Source organism: Tasmannia lanceolata, unplaced genomic scaffold (genome assembly GCF_043159265.1).
Source record: "Tasmannia lanceolata isolate RefF3 unplaced genomic scaffold, GAP_Taslan_0.1 ptg000012l, whole genome shotgun sequence".
Classification (NCBI taxonomy): Eukaryota; Viridiplantae; Streptophyta; class Magnoliopsida; order Canellales; family Winteraceae; genus Tasmannia; species Tasmannia lanceolata.
This window is the reverse complement of record NW_027518689.1, coordinates 40,049,163-40,067,439: the sequence shown is the minus strand read 5'-3', so window position 1 is coordinate 40,067,439 and position 18,277 is coordinate 40,049,163. Positions and strand designations below refer to the sequence as shown.

The 18,277-nt window shown below is 37.4% G+C and overlaps 1 protein-coding gene and 1 long non-coding RNA gene across 2 annotated transcripts; both read right to left on the bottom strand.

Annotated features, from left to right (window-relative positions):
- Positions 1–12,482: 12,482 nt before the first annotated feature.
- On the bottom strand, positions 12,483–14,385 carry LOC143888197 (uncharacterized). The gene is made up of 2 exons (XR_013254503.1): positions 14,273–14,385; positions 12,483–14,156 (listed from the first exon to the last, which is right to left on the bottom strand). It is a non-coding gene; the product is annotated as an uncharacterized LOC143888197 (long non-coding RNA).
- A 435-nt stretch (positions 14,386–14,820) lies between these two features.
- On the bottom strand, positions 14,821–15,297 carry LOC143888798 (uncharacterized). The gene has a single exon (XM_077393200.1). It carries the CDS (start codon positions 15,295–15,297, stop codon positions 14,821–14,823), a length of 477 nt encoding a protein of 158 aa, XP_077249315.1.
- Positions 15,298–18,277: the final 2,980 nt, after the last annotated feature.

Here is an 18,277-nt window from a genome sequence, read left to right as displayed (position 1 = left end):
ACCGATAGGAGGCGAATACAATTCTAACGAGAGAGACCAAGTGGCATAACTCACCCGTCTTCTTTTCAATCTGATTTCCAGAAAGGTTTTCTCCAAAAGAGATAAAGTACTGTTTTCTATTTCAGTTCTTGATTTTTCCAACAGAAAAGAATTTTTTAGCTTCAAGTTGTAATTCAGATTCTAGTAACACATAGATCAGACCCCAATTATTTACAACATATGTTTAATGACTCGTGAATCGATCAATGACTCGAATAGATAGTATCAGTCAATCTAAAATGAAAAGCTTTTAGGAGCTAATGACTTTATTTTCTTTCTGATTGTAGGAAATGAAGTATGAATGAGTAATTTAACTTGCTTCTACACCGGATTTCCTTTTCTCTTTTCTTTTCAAAATAGATTAAGTAATTGGTTGCACTCGATTTTAACTTCCACTGGTGAACTGTCTTGAGCTGACTCTGTCACTGATTTTCTGTTTCTTCATTTGCTGAAAGCATCCTGTGAGTTTTATTTCACTGTTGATGGCCTCACCTAAAAGCGAATGCGGCTTTCGCATTGTTGCTTGGAAGAGGATGAGAAGCATTTCCATCAAAATACGTAAAGTTCTCCACTGATATCTCAAGCTCTCTCCACTCAAGAGCCTCATCAAAACCATGCTTCCTTTGCTAAATGACTGATTGGTTTGTTGGAATCCGCAGAACTACTTTTCTCCTTCCCATCCCTTTCAATCTCCCTCTCTTTTTCATGTTTGGAGTCTTCTAACAGACTGCTTTCTGTTTTGTTGGGAGAACAACAACAACAACAACAACAAGAAAGTTGTTGTTTTTTTTTTATAAAGGGAGTAATTTGTTGGATCTAAGTTGTGTTTTGTCCTCTTTTCTTTGTTTTTTTTTCAGATCCTGATTAGAGAAGATAAGATGTGTTGCGTTGTTTAATTCGGCTCATGTTAACTTGTTTACTTTTTTTCAATATTATGTTAATTTGTTTACTTAGCTTCATGTTTGGAAAAGATGAGATATATTGCTTCCTTTATTTCAGCTCAGAGCTTATTTGGGCATTATTCCTAAAGCTTTGACGTACGTGCATCTAAGGCAAAGTATCACTTCTCATTAGTCTCTTCCCAAAATTTCTGTTTTCATTTCTGTACTTTGGTTCTCTCAAATTTCACAAGACGCACTAAATATCACTGACATTATTGCCCCTTTCCACATATTGTCTTGGCTACTTGGCTAGTTGGCTCTATGAGTTATATTTCGGGTCGTGTTTTGATAAACTACGAACAAGTACCCAACAAACAAGTACCGTTCATTTTAGGCAAACTGATTTGGGATCTCCTTTGTGAAATGAAATGATACTTTGATGGGATCGTTGCGCTCCACTTATGATGCTCGCCTTGGATCAGATTAGAGACCCTTCATAGAGTTGTGGATTGATTAGAATACTTTTTTTCGATGTATCTTTATATTTATCATTTCCTGAAAGAGACATGAGTCGATTTATCACATTTGGGAGTCAATTTATCACTCCCCCTGTATATTTGTAGAATGAGTTACTCCCTGATGTGAAGTGTGTTAATTGTATTTTAAGCTGCTTATGAGTAGTTTTTTCTGTTTAACAATTACATGAGACTTTCTTCTTTTCCTTTTGTCTCCCTGCCAGGGGTTTCTTACCAGTAATCTTAACATGCAAGATTGATATACTAGCCTTCAATCTATCATTGTTAATGGCTTCCAATCAAGGACCCTTTTTTTGGTGTATCAAAAGAACCGCTAAGGTGCTGATCTAATTCTATACCTTGCTAACTCCCAGCAAGTGAAGCGTCCCCCTTAAAATAAATGTACTTCTCAGCTTTCTTTCCACAGTACACAAAAGTAAAGAAACGTAACTTCTTCTTCTTTTTTTATGGTAATATATTGAAAAGGGAGCCGAGGTGGTCCACCACAGATACAAAGAGAGAAAACAGAAAAAACAACAAAACACAATGGAAAATACAGCACACACTTCTCACGGGGGAAGGAAGTCGAACCACTCCAGCCCCTCTTTGTGAACGCTAGATCTAGCGAGGGAATCCGCCTCCCCATTTGCTTCGCGTCTAACATGCTTACATACCATAGATGACTCTGAAATGAGATCAGAAATTTCCTCAAAGTAACTCAAAAATCTCCACGGGGGAGCCACTCTCCCCGTTAACCAACTAATTACATTTGAAGAATCTTCTTCCACAATTACCCTATCATAAGAATTATCACTTAGTCGCTTAATCCCCTGATATGCAGCCCTTACTTCCGCTTCAGATGAATCAGTCCTTCCAATTGGACCTGCAAAAGCCCACGATACCCCCCCTCGGGAGTCCCTACAAAGTCCTTCAATCCCAGCTGGACCCGGATTACCCAGGCAGGACCCATCAAAATTTAATTTAAGAAAACCTTCAGGAGGGGCTTCCCATTTCTAACTTCTCTTCTCTCTCCTCATACCTTCAAAGCACACAATACGCCACCCCTGCCAAAGATCGAATGCTGATACGAATGGGAACGGAGGGATGCTCTTCACCTAATAAATAACTAAGGCTATGATTTTATTATATAACCAATACGACGACGAAAACTCCCGAGTTTCTTTCCTTCCAAATGACCCACCACAAAGCTATTAAACATAACCTCCAAAGCATGTTCTCTTTCTTCTTCCAGGGCACAAAATCCCAACTCGAAAATAGATCTGCTATATAGACCTTGGAAAAACCCAATAAATGCCAAACCTATCCAGAATGAAACCCAAAATCTCCCTTGTTACCTTGCAATGAATAAAAAGGTGGTCAATCGATTCCCCATCCTCCAGACAAAGCGAGCAATGGACCACCAGGCACATACCCCTTTTTCTTAGAAACTCAATGGTTTGAATCCCCCCATTACATACTGTCCAGCTGAAAAAAGATATCGATGGGGGGCCATGAAACATCAGCAGAGATGGGGATCCAAAAGCAGGCAGCAATTGATAATAAAAGGATTTCACGGAAAAGAAGCCAGATGAATCCCATATCCATATCCTTTTGTCCATCCCACTTCTTTTTATATAGCACCCCTCAATGAGTTGAAGCATCTGAGAGATAAACGGTAATTCTCGCTCAAAGAAATTTCTTCTGAAACAAGGATTCCAAACCACCTTATTGTGAATTCTCTCGAAGCAATCACACACCTTCACTTCTTTGTCCAAGGCCACCAAGAACAACACAGGGAACGGTTCAGCAAAACACCATGAGTCCAACCAAAATTTGATACAATCTCCTATATATACTTTAAACCGAATTCCCGCCTCAAAGCTTTGCTTGAACCTCAGAATATTATGCCAAACGGTCCCTCCTTTCTTACCATACTTATCATCCGAACACCAGTTACCCTGTAGGAAACCATACTTCCTCCCAATAACTTTTACCCATAACGAAGATTGTTCCACACGAAAACGCCATAGCCATTTGCCCAAGAGAGCACGACTAAACTCTTTCAATCGCCGGATCCCCAGCCCTCCATTCTTTATAGGAACACAAACCTTATCCCACTTTACTAAAGGGATTCCTCCTTTATTATTTGATCCACCCCACAAAAATCTTCTTTGAATCTTTTCAATTTTCAAAATTACACTCACCGGACAGTTAAATAAGGACAGATAGTACACGGGTATGTTAGCCAAAACTGCCTTAACTAACACCAATCTTCCACCCTTTGAAACAAGGTTTCTTTTCTAGGTTTTCAACCTTCTTTCTATTCTTTCTACAATAGGGGGTCCAAAGCTCTTTTCTCGGTTTTCCAACCTCTAAAGGGAGCCCAAGATACGATGAAGGTAGAAAAGAAACGTAACTAACTTTAGAAGAAATGTATCGAGAATAATAAATTTAGAAGGTATACCGAATTTTTTTTCCATTTCTTGCCGTATCAACTAAACAATATCAGCATTTTAGGGTGTATTTGGTTGTAAATCCTACTGGCAATTTGGTTGTTCATCCAAATTCATCCAAAGCTCAGTGCTTGTAAACTGGCTGGAAAAAACAAAATTCTACCTGGAGTGAGAAGTTTGATTACCTAAAACTTTAAAAGGAATTTTTCAAAGAAACAAAATAAGAATAATAATAATAATAATAATTAATAGTCAATTTTATATTTTATTTTAGAATTATTATATCGGAAGTTTGCAGCTCAATAAATGGTCGAGAGAAAGCAAGATGATGAAACAGAATGCTATTATCATATTGGCAAATTGAGAAACAGAGGTCTAATTGTTGAGAACCAAGTAATCAATTCAATTCAACAAGAATTACGATGGAGCATGGGCAAAAATTGAGTTTTATGCTAAGAAGAAAGGAAACAAGTAGGAAACTCTAATGAACATCTTCAAAATCTCAATAACAGAGATTAAAAAAAAACTGTAATAAAACCTCTTTGCAATGCAGGGCAGATTACAGTAAGAAAAGTACGGTTGCCAAAATTTCTGGATCTCCAAAAACTGGCTTTCAAAGGGAGCCCTCCCTCTATTTATAGATAGATTATAATGCACTATAATAGGCCAGTTATAATGGCTGAGGTCCCCTTCAATGTACTACACCACACAACATCAACAAAAATCTCAAAACCCTTACTAACCTTCATGGAAAGAAACTAATTACCCTAGGCTAATTACCCTGTGTCCACATCACTAGAAGCGCTCCAAGGCTGAAAGGGTAAAACAACTCATAGAAACACCACAAGGTTAGGTTGCATGCTATCCAATTGCCACTGGTCCACACCAAAAACTATCCGAGGAAGATTCTAAGCCCCTTCAAGAGATAATCTTAACACTATATGCCCTAGACTAGATGAGCAGTACAATATCCTCCCAAATACCAAAAAAATCCATGAGAAAATGAGTTAATCAAACTAGTAAATTCATTTTCCAAAAAATTTCCCACTCCTAAGTACCCCCTTTTGCCCGGTTTGGATCGCACCAACTGTTTGGAAAGGAATTGTTTTTTCAGAATTTTTTGTCTCCCATTGTTTTATTACAGGTGAAAAAAGTAACTTGAACCACCGAAGTTTACATCTTACCTAGAGGGATCCTCAATTTACACCGATAGATGCAGACCTTTTGACTCTCCTCTTTAATTAAGTTCGAACTTTTTTCAATTTCATTTTTTTAAAATTTTGATTTGCTTGATGTTTTGAAGTGTTACCTAATATTTTGTATGTATTTTAGTTTTGATAACGTAGAAAAGAGAAGGAGTTTACATGAAAATATACAACGAAAGTGGTTGGAGTCGGCCCTAGGGGATATTCAGTATAGATTTTGTAATCAACGTGCACTTTTGGTGTGAACTTCGCCAGAATACATAATGGAATGAAATCATCTAGGATTTAGAAAACGTGGAAAATAAAGAACGTTATCTTCATCCATACTTCAATCTACAAACATACCATTTTTTTTTTGAATGGTGAAAATTTCATTAAAGAAAAGGAGAATACAAACAAATCATTAAATGGAATTTATATGCAATAAAAGGCTAATAATAAATGGTATGAGTATCAACTAATTAATCACTATAATACAAAAAATATGAAAAAAATAATAAAAAACGAAATCAATGTCTCTTCATTTTTGCAATGATAGCGAGTTTTTATATGGTGACCGACCGTCAAACAAAAAAGGCAAAGAGAGAAAAAACCCTCACCCCCTAGATTTTTGATCCAGGTCAAACTTCCCTTTTTTTACTTTTAACTTGATTAAAAATCAAAGTGGTTGATTTTTTCTCTCTCCGCCCTTTATATGTAAAGGGCGGACACCATATAATTTCTCATGATAAGCAATGCATCTTAATTAACATTCATCATCAACAACTTGATTAAAAAATGCAAATAAATAGATGGTCTAACTAAAGAAAGAGAAATACATCATCAATCTAGAAGTCCCCAAATCTAATTTTATTATGCTCCACCTTGTAGTGCTCTGCTATGTATTAAGAGAAAAGGGTATTTACTTATTAAGAACATACATATATTATTATATACTCATAAATATAGAAAATAACAAATGGCTACTGAGAACCACCTGGCCATGTTTTGATAATGGGAGTATGGGACTAACTAACCTAGTATTAAATTGTCGGCGACTATTACAATTCCCAAAAAGTTCAGCAGCCAAGCAGAAAGTGTCAAAACTAACCTGAACGGATATCAATAGCCTAAATCAAACATATATAACTTTGTATATGAGATGAGCAGTTTCTCAGTATAAACCAAGTGTAATCGAGCACAACTAAATCTCAACACAATCTTTGAGAAATAAGCACAAGCTCACCCCAAGTAATAAAGTAAGCCCAAACACCAGCCCAAGTTGCCCCTAATTGTGTCATCCACAATCAGGGTGGGCTTATATGGAACCGGCTCGGCTTAGCATCTCTCTTCATAATATATACAGCAGAATGAACATATACATTTAGGCAAGCAATATTGGTGCAAAAAACACCACTATGACTAATGCTTTTGTCAGACCTGATACTCCAATCTCCGCCCAACCTTGCGTACTACCCCAACCTTAGGTACTAGTGTACTACCCCAACCTTAGGTAATACGTATCACGTGTCTGCAGTCCCCATGAGCTGATGCACATGGCCTAGTCCCCATGAGCTTATGCACATGGCCTTGGCCCCATCTTTTCTTGACAGACCCCCCTAAAGACACCTAATTGTTCAAGGGTTAGTTTTGCGCATAGCACATGTTGATTTCCTTGTATCTATATGAATAACAAATGTTTTGAAATCAGAATTGAAAGTCATGAATATTGAATAGCAGTCTTAAAACCTTAGAAGCAGGAACCTCCTCTCGGGGTGCCGCTCCCACCTCGGAACCTCGATTCGGCGCTCCTTAGGAAGGAGCTTCCTGGGAGCTCGACCCTAGAGAGAGACGGGACCGCTCTAATGATGCTCCCAGCCTGCTTCTATTACTCTATAAGTCCCACCATCACCAACTTCCTTATATCAAACTCCTCCAACTCTTTAAAGTACTTCATTGGAGCAAGCACAAAGGCTTGTGCATCTTCAGAAGGCACGAGTGCACACAAATGAAGACCGTGAAAATGGTTAGAAATTAGCTTTTAGATGTACTTAAATTTTGAAAGATACATATGAAAATGGTTAGAAACTATTATTTTTTTATGTATTTGAATTTTGAAAGATATATAAAGAAAATATTACATACACGCTCCCATGGCGCTCCCAAACTTAGACTCTTCTAGATCCCACGCTTCCCCGCCCCCGCTCCCGCCTCCGCTCCCGCCCCCGCACCCGCTCCTTGCTTCTAAGCTTAAAACTAATAAAAGATACAAGGTCAAATCAATTCTCAGTCTCAAATATCAAATTACAAATATCGATTGTAAAGAATTGGTAAGCCATCGATTCGAGCTACTCCCATGCAACAACTAAAGCAAAAAAAAAAGTGTTATGTTGGCAGTTAGCATCCTTAGCATGCAATCCGACCTATTGTTGAGACAACAGAAGCGTTCAAGGAAGTGTCATTAAAAGGGAAACGGTAGGAACAATACGACCCCACCATTTTAATCCTCACACCCTCTTTAGTTTTCCTTTAGCAAAACAACAAACCTCTCCCAAAATTGATAGCAATAAACCATTCCATTTCAGCTTTCCAAAATCTCCCAAATGCGTACAGGTACCCATCCATTTTACACCATCCATTTCCTTTTGCCCTTACCATAATCTCAACCCCATATTGCTTATGAAACCCTCATCCATTCTCATTTCTAAATTTTATCTCCTTGCATTTAGCAATCTCTTCTTTTAATCAACCACTCCTCCATTTTGTTTTAAGCATAAAACTCATTCAACCTATTTATATCACTCCACATATTTATATTACACCTCATTTGTAAAAGAAATGTGTCGCTGACAATTGACGTTGTCATCAATCGTTTATTGTCACTTTGTTTTGTACTTTCAATTTAATCTCAATTTATATATATTTATCCAAACCCTAATTTCTTTTCTTTGGTCTATTTCAGTTAAGGTGCCTCAATTGAAGTGTGTGCATGAAATATGAGCTCTTTTTAGTTGAGGTACATCGATTCTCTTAATGTGCGTGTCTAAAATAATTTTCTAACTTTCAAGAGGATCAATAGCGAAAAATGACCCGTGATGACTCACCTATCAAGGTCTACTTTTGTTCATTAAGGCACAGGTCCATAGTAACCCATTTCTATAAAGATCGGTATCCAAAATTGGCCCATGAAAACTCGCCCATCGAGGCTCGAGTCTCACTCAACGTATTGAAGCAAACTTCTATTTGACTAATAAGTTTTTATAAGCCTTCGCTACTCATTTTGCAACGGACACCTTCTTTGCCAATTGGCATCGGTCACCATCACTCGATACACATCAACATACATCAATTACCATCATCAGAAGCATTCATTATCAGTGTCGGCAGCGTGTATCAAATTGGCAGATTCTAATTACAGTTCATAATTTGGGACTTTGATCATAAGCCTTCTTCGTTGCTTATCTTGCAACTGACACCTTCTTTAACAATTGGCATCGGCCACCATCACTTGTTGATACATGTCAACATACATCAGTAACCACTAACCATCATTCCATCATCCGAAGCATTCATTATCAGTGTCAACAGCATGTATCAAATTGGCATATTCTAAGTACAGTTCTTAATTAGAGCATTTGATTGTAACCAAATATATGTCAATTTTCAATCCATCAAACGATCCTAACAGAATGTCTTGTGCATCCCTCCTGTAACAGTTCCAGCTCCCATCGCAACTACATATTATGTTTGGGAGTTTTTATACGGTGGCCGACCGTGTGGAAACAAGGGCGGAGAGAGAGAAAACCCCCCACCCTTGATTTTTTATCCAACAAAAAGTAAAAAAGGGGTGCTTTTGTTGGACCAAAAATCAAGGGTGGGGGGTTTTCTCTCTCCGACCTTGTTTCCACATGGTCGGCCACCATATAATTTCTCTATGTTTGAATCATTTGTTTAGATAATCTCACTAAAGACCTCTAGGTGAATGTTAGAATAGTTCAGATCTCATACAATATGACTGCTCATATGATCTAATCGTTGAATTATTGGGTGATAAATTAGGTAGTCAGAAATTAGATTGGGAATATCTTTTCCCAAGCTCATCTTTGTCCACATCACCATGCTCTAGTTAAGTACTGATTGTGGTTGGTTGAAACCATTCAAGATTACATTTATAAATAAATGAGATTTCACTAATCTTGCTTGATTACAGTAAACATAACCTGCGCTTCTAGAAAGCAATTAAGAGAGACAAACATGGAATAAGAGAGATAAGATTTAGAGGGATAAAGGTAACTGCTATCCAAATCTAACTACCTAAACTAGCATAGGTAGCCTAATCTAACACCCTAATGATTCATTGGATCTAATATATTCTAACATGCCACCTTAAATGTATGTGGCATACGATTACATTAAAATTCTCTGAAATAAAATTAGAATCCATCAACATACCCTAATGATTCTCTGAGTATTTTATCATCATCAACATACCCTAATGATTCTCTGAGTATGTTATCATCATCAACATACCCTAATGATTCTTGATTGTAGTCTCAAATGAACCCTATCGAGGGCAATGATGAATCCCCACTGATTATGATGACTAATGCATGTTGTCAAATGTTGGTTGTTGATGATGACAACAGATGCCAATGATGATTGTCAAAGGTGAAACTTTTATGACGAGCAGCAAAGATGGCTGTCAAAATCCAAAGGATTTTAATAGACCGTTGCTTATATGGGTAGGAGGGAACTCGAGCCTCGATTGGCAAGTCTTCAATAGCCAACTCTGAATATTGATTCTCATACAAATGAGTCACTATGGACAAGTACCGCAATGAAGAGTTATCATGGATCAATTTTAACTATCGATCTTCAATAAAGATGGAATACTCTTTCAGGCACGCACCTCAAAACAATTGATGACCTCGACAAAAAAAAATTACTATTTCAGGCACGCACCTCAATCAAGACACCTCAAGGAAAATAGACCAAAGATAAAAAGATGTAAATTGAGAGTAAATCATAAGTAAGAAAGAAAAGGACAACAAATGGCTGATAATGACGACGACAATTACCAGCGACAACATGAACACTTGAGATATTTAGACATTATAAGGAATTTCCTTTTAAAAATGAAATGTACAATAACAATAAGTAGAGTGAGGATTCTGCTTAGGACAAAAGGAAGGAGTGTGTGGATAAAAGGTGTTGTTCCCAATATTGAGAGAGAGAGAGAGAGAGAGAGAGAGAGAGAGAGAGAGATCATTCCAAAGAAACCAAAGCAAAAACCTTTTTGCTTTAACGTCTAGTGGCGTGCTTGACTCACCTCACAAAATCCACGGAAAAAACCACAAAAAAAGTATTTTTTGCTTGGATTTTACTAGCAGGAGACAAGCATGTCACATCACTAGACCAGCCTGGGACAAGCAGGAGACATCCTAAGTAGTCTTCCTACATTTAAACCCTTTTGGCTCTATTTGGAAATCCAACAATGGTGTTTCCTCAGATGGCACCCAAAAACCAAGCAAAACCCCTTCAGGTCCCTGGCTTTTGTCCAACCAAACAGGGCCTTAAAGAATCTTCCTGCTATTGCTGACAATAAAAACAATTTTCTTAGGATTGCAATGAATTTGTAGATGCACTCCAGCAACTTTTTCCCAATAAAAACCTCCAATGTTCTTCCTATGCAGATGTACGAAAGGTTTTGAGCAGGGATAAGCAAAGCGAAAGTCAGTCAAGGCGATGCCAATGAATGGAAGCAAGTTAACGTGGGAACTTGGTGATGGATGTGCTCCCCCTCCCCCCTCCTCTACCTTATTGAAGAAATGCCAAAGGAAAAGAGGAAAAAGAACGGAACAAGATGAGAGTTTTCGTTGGATTGGTTTCTAGCGACGGGGTGGAGGGGGATAAAGCAATTAGGCCTCGGCCACAAGTTTCACAAGTGAGTTAGTGCTATATTGATTAGATTGACAGCTCTGATACCATATAAATAAATGAGATTTCAATCATCTTGCCTGATCACAAAAACCATAACTAGTGATTATATAAAGCACTTAAGAGAGATAAACATTGCGAGTCAGATATAAGATTTAGGGAATTGGGGGGGCTAAAGAGAAGAACAATACTAATCTAACTTAACTATCTAATCTAGCATAGGTAGCCTAATCTTACACTCTAATGATCCAACGATCAGATCTTACTAGATCTGATCTGATATATTTTATTTTACCATTTTAAAAGTCCCAAGCTCGTACCAAATTTACAATAACCACTGCATTTGGCCCTCCCTTTTAATGAGAAATAGGAAGTAAATATATATCAGCGGAGATCACTTCTCATTGATCTACACCATTCATTTGTTGGACATAAATGTGACAAAAATAAAATAAAATCCAATAAAAGCAAAAAATTCCCCCAAAGGCACTAAAAGGACCACAAACAAATGAATGGTCAAGATCATCAAACAGATACACGATAGCATTATTTCGCATGGGATTCTGATTTGAGCACAAAAGAAATAGGATTTTCAGAAGCGAATACTAAGAATCTCCTAAGGCAGTTACAGACTAAGATTTGAAAATAGAAACACTCAATTGGTACTACTACTCATGAAAAACAATACAGAAAAAAATGAAAGGGTAAGAGATGCTGTTAAAAATTATCAAGCAAGTAATTTTGCATAATTTGAAATAAGAAACTTAATCAGATGTGACTAGAATTGCTATGTCTAGGTAAGCATGCACTGGGAACTACAATAAGGCATTTCCTAAACTATGAAAATGTGAACAGTAAACATGTTAAATTCAATGTCTGAAAAATTCTTAAAAGAGAAGGGAGTATGGCCTTTTAGCGAAGCCCTCAGATCTCATAGCTTTTGAAATTCATCGACAGTGAGTAAAATGGTTTTCATTGAGAGCCTTTCCACACATATAGAAGAAGAAGAAGAAGAAGAAGAAGAAGAAGAGAAGAAGATTGTGATGATGATGATGATGATGATGCTTCAAGGCTCAAAATGAAAAAATCCATTGCACTGCTCCAAACCATATGTTTTGCATCATTGGGCAATCAAGGCATCAATTGTCAAAAAAGGAATATACACTGCATGTGAGGAAAACCACACTGATTTAGCAATCCTAACCTTCCAATTAGAGGACTTTTTACCCGTTCAGTGAATTCCTCAACAGACCCTCTAATCAGATGGCTAGAAGCATCTATTCAACGTAATATTCCGGCCACCGCCGATCCAAAATAAGAACCATGGGACAAACGGTTCGGATCGGCCTATGTATGAAATGTCTAAAAAGGGGAAAAGACTGTCAAAGCCCTAAACGCTGTATCTTAAAAGGACACATAAGACATTTTGAAAATATGTAGAGGAACAGTTGTAATGATTAGAAACAGGCAAGAAGAGGGTTCTGGCCATGGAAAAGTCCTCAGATCTCATAGCTTTTGACATTCATAGACGGTGTCTGCTTTGGTTCTTCTTTCAGAGCCTCTCCACAAAACAAGAAGAAAAAAATGATGATTATGAAGATGATGAGAAGAAAAAGAAGAAGATGGTGATGCTTTGAGGCTCTAAAAGAAAAACCAAGCAACCGCTCCAAACCAAATAAGATTTTCCATCATCGGGCATTCCATGGTTACAGAATATCTGAAGAATCTGCGTGTTAAACAAATGAGATTTCACTAATCTTGCTTGATTACAATAACCATAACTAGTGATTATATGAAGCACTTAAGAGAGATAAACATGGTCTGATAGATATAAGATTTAGGGGGTTAAAAATAAGAACAAACCTAGTCCAACCTAACTAGCTAATCTAGAATAGGTAGCCTAATCTTACACACTAATGATCCAACAATCAGATCTGGTAAGATATGCTGTGATATATTTTACCATTTTAAAAGTCCCGAGCCCATAGCAAATTTACAGTAGCCACTGCATCTGACCCTCCTTTTTAATGAAAAATAAGAAGTGAATATAGAAGCAAAGACCCCTGGAGCCATCTTATGACATTATGGGAATCCCCCTCGACCATTAGGCTGTCAAAGAGGCTGGGATCAATGATCCGAAGCCCTTGAAGCACTTCTCTAATCTCCATGTCATTTGAATTTGTTGTCCCCAACAAGCCCAAATAGGCCAGGGACCACTTCTCATTGATCCACACAGATCATTTTTTGGACTTAAAGGTGACAGAGATAATAAAATCGAATAAAAGCAGAAAAAAAAAACCCCATCACCCATAGGCACTAAAAGGAGCACAAACAAATGAATGGTCTAGATCATCGAGCAAGACAGGACAGCAATTATTTCACATGGGATTTTGATTTGAGCACAAAACAAATGGGATTCTAAGAAGCGAGAATTCTAATAATCTCCTAAGCTAAGATTAGAAAATAGAAACACTCAATTTGTACACAGCTACTCATGAAAGACAATACAGAAGGTAAGAGAGGCTATAAAAAAAACTATCAAGCAAGTAATTTTGCTTAATTAGCAATAAGAAATTAAATCAAATGCATGTAACTGGTAAATAATATAAGACATTTCATAAACTATATAAATGCGAACAGTAAACATATTAAAAATTCAATGTCTCAAAGATTCTTAAAAGCGAAAGGCGTTTGGTCTTTGAGTTAAGCCCTCAGATCTCATAGCTATTGATATTCATCTACAGTGATTACAATGGCTTTCATTGAGAGCCTTTCCACACAGAAGAAGAAGAAGAAAAAAGTAATGATGATGATGATGAAGAAGAAGAAGAAGAAGAAGAAGATGCTTCAAGGCTCAAAATGAAAAATCCATTCCACTGCTCCAAACCATAAGTTTTCCATCATTGGGCAATCAAGGCATTAATAATCAAAATAAGAAAAAAAGCACCGATCTAGAAACCCTAACCTTCGAATTAGATGGCTTTTTACCCGTTCAATGAATGTGGAACGTTGATCAGGTTTCTTCAAGCATTGCATTAGAATTCCTCAACAGACCCTCCGATAAGATGGCTAGAATATTCAGGCCAAGGCCGATCCAAAGTAAGAACCACGGGATGAACGGTTCGGATCGGCCTAGGTATGCAAAGTCTACAAAAGAAAAAAAAAGGTCTCAAAACCCTAAACTCTGACACATAAGACATTTTGAAAATAGATAGCGGAAATCCAGTAATGATTAGAAACAGGAGAGAAGCAGCGTTTTGGACATGGAAAAGCCATCAGATCTCATAGCTTTTGATATTCACTGACGGTGTTTGCTTTGGTTCTTTGTTCAGAACCTCTCCACAAAACAAGAAGAAGAATAGAAGAGATAGAGAGGATTAGGGACTTAGGGCAGCGTCGTCTTATATAATCCTTTTCTATAAGATAGACCCTTCTTTTTACAAGAATATCTAAAATACCCCTATGGCTTCTTTGGTGTTTGTCAAAAGAAAACAACACTTTTTTTATTTATTTTTTGGTAGGTAAGCTGGGTTTGGCGGACCCTGACCAGATATATTAATAGAAAATAAGAAGGTTACAATCTTTCATAAATAGTTCCCGACGCATTGGAAACAATTACAACATTTAGAGAAGGGGACCAAAAATTAGGAAGGATTCAACGGTAATCACATTTAGACAAAATGTCAACAGCCATGTTTGCCTCCCTCCACACATGCGAAAATTTCCAGGATTCAAATTTCTGAAGGGTGGTTTTGATGGAACAGAGAGTATCAATCTTTCTACAAGGACATTTCTGAAAACCCTTGATCACCTAGACCGCATTTGTAGAGTCAGATTCAATCCATAAATGATTGGCGTTCAGTTGAACTGCAAGGAAGATACCATGAAGTACAGCTTCCAATTCCAGTTCATGGATAGAAGCTGGGATCGCGACAAGAGAGTAACAGCCGAGGGATTCTCCAAACTGATTTCGGATAATTCCTCCCATGGAGGCTTCTCCAACAGAGAGCGAAGCATCGGAATTAAGCTTGAGGAAAGGAGGGTCAGGAGGGATCCATCGGCAAAATTTGGGAACTCTTTCGATGTTGAAAACTGGGAGGTTGAAGTTTTCTGCTATTTTAGCACAAGAAGAGGAGGAATTATTTAGCAGGTTGAGATGCAGGACACAGCTTCGAATGGTATGAAAGATGATGCGGAGGGTATCTTGCTTATGCGAATTATTCACTTCAAAAAGCCTTTGATTTCTTTCCAGCCATATATGGTAAATGGACATTTTCTTTACAGCCATATAAGAAAACATCACTTGCTACCGAATATGGCGTCTTTGGATATTTTGCTTAGTACAGGAAAGTGATCTTATTAGTGGGCTCATCTCAGTCTCATTTACGTGATCAGGTCCGTTGATCCAAAAGGCAACCATAAAAGGTAAGCTAAATTCCATTGATTACAGTATGATCGGATGATCTGAGGCTCTGAGCTCATGTTCAGTTGATAAGATCATGCCCCGTTTAGACTATAGAGTTCCAAAAAAGCTAAACTTTTTTTTTTTTTTGACCTTTAACTTGTGCATGGGAAGTGAGATCCGAACGAGACCAAGATACGAGAGGGTTTTGCTTCATGTTCTAAAGGATCAATGGTCTTAGTCTTGTATACATGAGTACTTATACCTCTGATAGGACCCAGAAATTACTTTCTACAGTTAAGTTTCTACTTATGCCTCTTATAAGACCCAGAAACCATATAAGTTTCTATGTTCTCATTAGGGGTGGCCAACCGGTTCGGTTCTCGGTTCCCGGTTCCATGAACCGTAAGAACCGAACCGAACCGTAGTACATAGTAGGACCGAACCGAACCGGACCGAACATAATCGGTCCGGTTCTCCGGTTCTAATGGCTAATTACTAATTATTAATTATAATTTTAAAAACTTTTAATTAAAGTTATAATATAAGTTACTTTCTTCTTATAAGAATAGTATTAACTATTACTTATTAAAATTATAAGTAATTTATATTAATAAGTATATGTATAATATAAATATAAAAATATTATATATATATATATATATATTTAAAGTTCGGTTCTTCGGTTCCAGAACCGAACCAAGAACATTAGACCCGGAACCGAACAGAATAAGTTCGGTTCTTCATCAGTGGAACCGAACCGGACCCAGAGTATTTTTAAATAGTTCGGTTCCGGTTCGGTTCTTCGGGTTTGGTTCGGTTCTGGCCACCCCTAGTTCTCATTGTCTGCCTTTATGTAAGATGCTTCACAGTGAAGCAAAAAAGAAGTGGTTGGCCGGGAATTAGTTGGACGTTTGACGATCTGGTTGGAAAATAATGTGGGTCATGAAAATGTGGGACCCACTTATGTATTGTGTGGGGTCAAAACAACAAAACTAGGGCTCTTGTTTTATCACATTATAATTTGGGGCACCACCTACAGCTAGCTTGGTATTTTAGTGCATTTACCAAAATTGGACGCCCAAGTACTTTGCATTAAATACCCGAATTTACCCTTTCCTTTAAAATTCGTCCCCCTTTTTTTAATCAAGGGTATTGCGGTCATTAAGAATTTAATTAGAATTAGGGTTTCTTTAGAAAGCCTATAAATAACCTCTTAAGGAGAATTTCCAACCATTAAGAAACCCTAAACCGTTTGCTCCAGCCGTAAGAGGAGATTTGCGTGGAGAAGAAGAAGAAGAGTGCGATTTGGAAAGAGAGATCTCAGATCGAGGTAAGACTTATGATCTTTATTGACTAGATGAATAAAAAGAACCCTAAAACGAGGATCTAATTAGACTTGTTATGATAATTTTGATTGTTAGGTTTGATGTAAAGAATCATATAAGAATTTATGTATAGATTTATGGATCCCTATGAAACTAAGAATTTAGTTTTGAAACTCTAAGAATCTAGGTTTGGGTTATGCCCTAAAAGCTTAGATTAAATATGGTAATTAGATTTGAGGATTTTAGAGCGTGAAATTAGGTTCTATGGATTCCTCTCGTCGATACGAATCCAACATCGCGCGAATCGGATGTCAAACGAAGGAGTTATGGCCGTTTTAGTGCAAAAACGGTGAAAAATCACGTTTTGGAGAAATCTGGGTTCGCGCGTGGGGCGGACCACTGGAAAATGGCAGACATCCGTGATTACCACATTTGGCGACAGTAGATCCTCAAACGTCCACAATTCTCAGACATCTGTAATCCTAGAAGTCCGTCATTCTCGAACGGCCGTCACGACAATTTTTTCAAAACTTCGAAAATTCATAACTTATTCCTTTCTTGTCCGTTTTTTACGTTTTTTTATTCTACGGGTACGCCGAAAACATCATATTTCTGTTAAAAATGGTTCCAAGAGGTTTTTGAAAACTTTATAATGATGATAATCCCAAAATGCTAAGAAGAACCCTAGGACGGTTTGCCGATTTTTTCTCGAAGAGGCACCAAAGGGTGTCCCGTGTTAGTAGAAATATGCATGTGTTTAATGGGAGTGAAATTAGCGATAAGACTCATGGAAATATTCATACTTTTGATTGTAGGTGATTATAAAAAGGGAAGTAGTTTGATTTTAAGGTATGTAATTTCGTACTACTTTAGTGCTGCGATTTACCTTTCGAACACTATGCCATTGTTGATTGTGAATCCCAAACTCTGTGAATCTTTGGAGCCATTGATAAGCTTTAGACTTAACTTGGGTCTTGCATGCTAATTCCGTTATTGTCTGAAATCTATTGAATCTTAAGACAAAGAGACTTACATCGAATGCTTTCCTCAATATATGAAACTTTTATGAAAACCCATTTGTGATTCCTTCACACTTATGAACTTTGACCACCGTGTGACCATCCACACTGACAACCTTATGAAAAATCCATGTGAATTACTATCTTTGAATGTCATATGAATTCTATTGAACCCTGTTATCTAGTACATATTTCAGATGGAATAATTTGGATTTGTGAAACCCCTTTCAGTTTTTCTAATTATATGAATCTTTGAGCTATTAGACATTCTCTATATATGAATCCACTTTGGAACTTATGTTGAACACTCACTTTGAACTGTGAACACTTCCTTTTGGACCATGTGAACTTTGAACACCTTCTTTCGAACTGTGTGAACTTTGAACACCTATTGAGAGGCTTAGATTATATGAACTCAGAAAAAGACCCCGTCGGAGGGGCACAGACTTTAGCCTATATATGAACATAAGAACTATTATCCCGCCAATGGGAGATAAACGTTGGCCCTGTCGACATGTA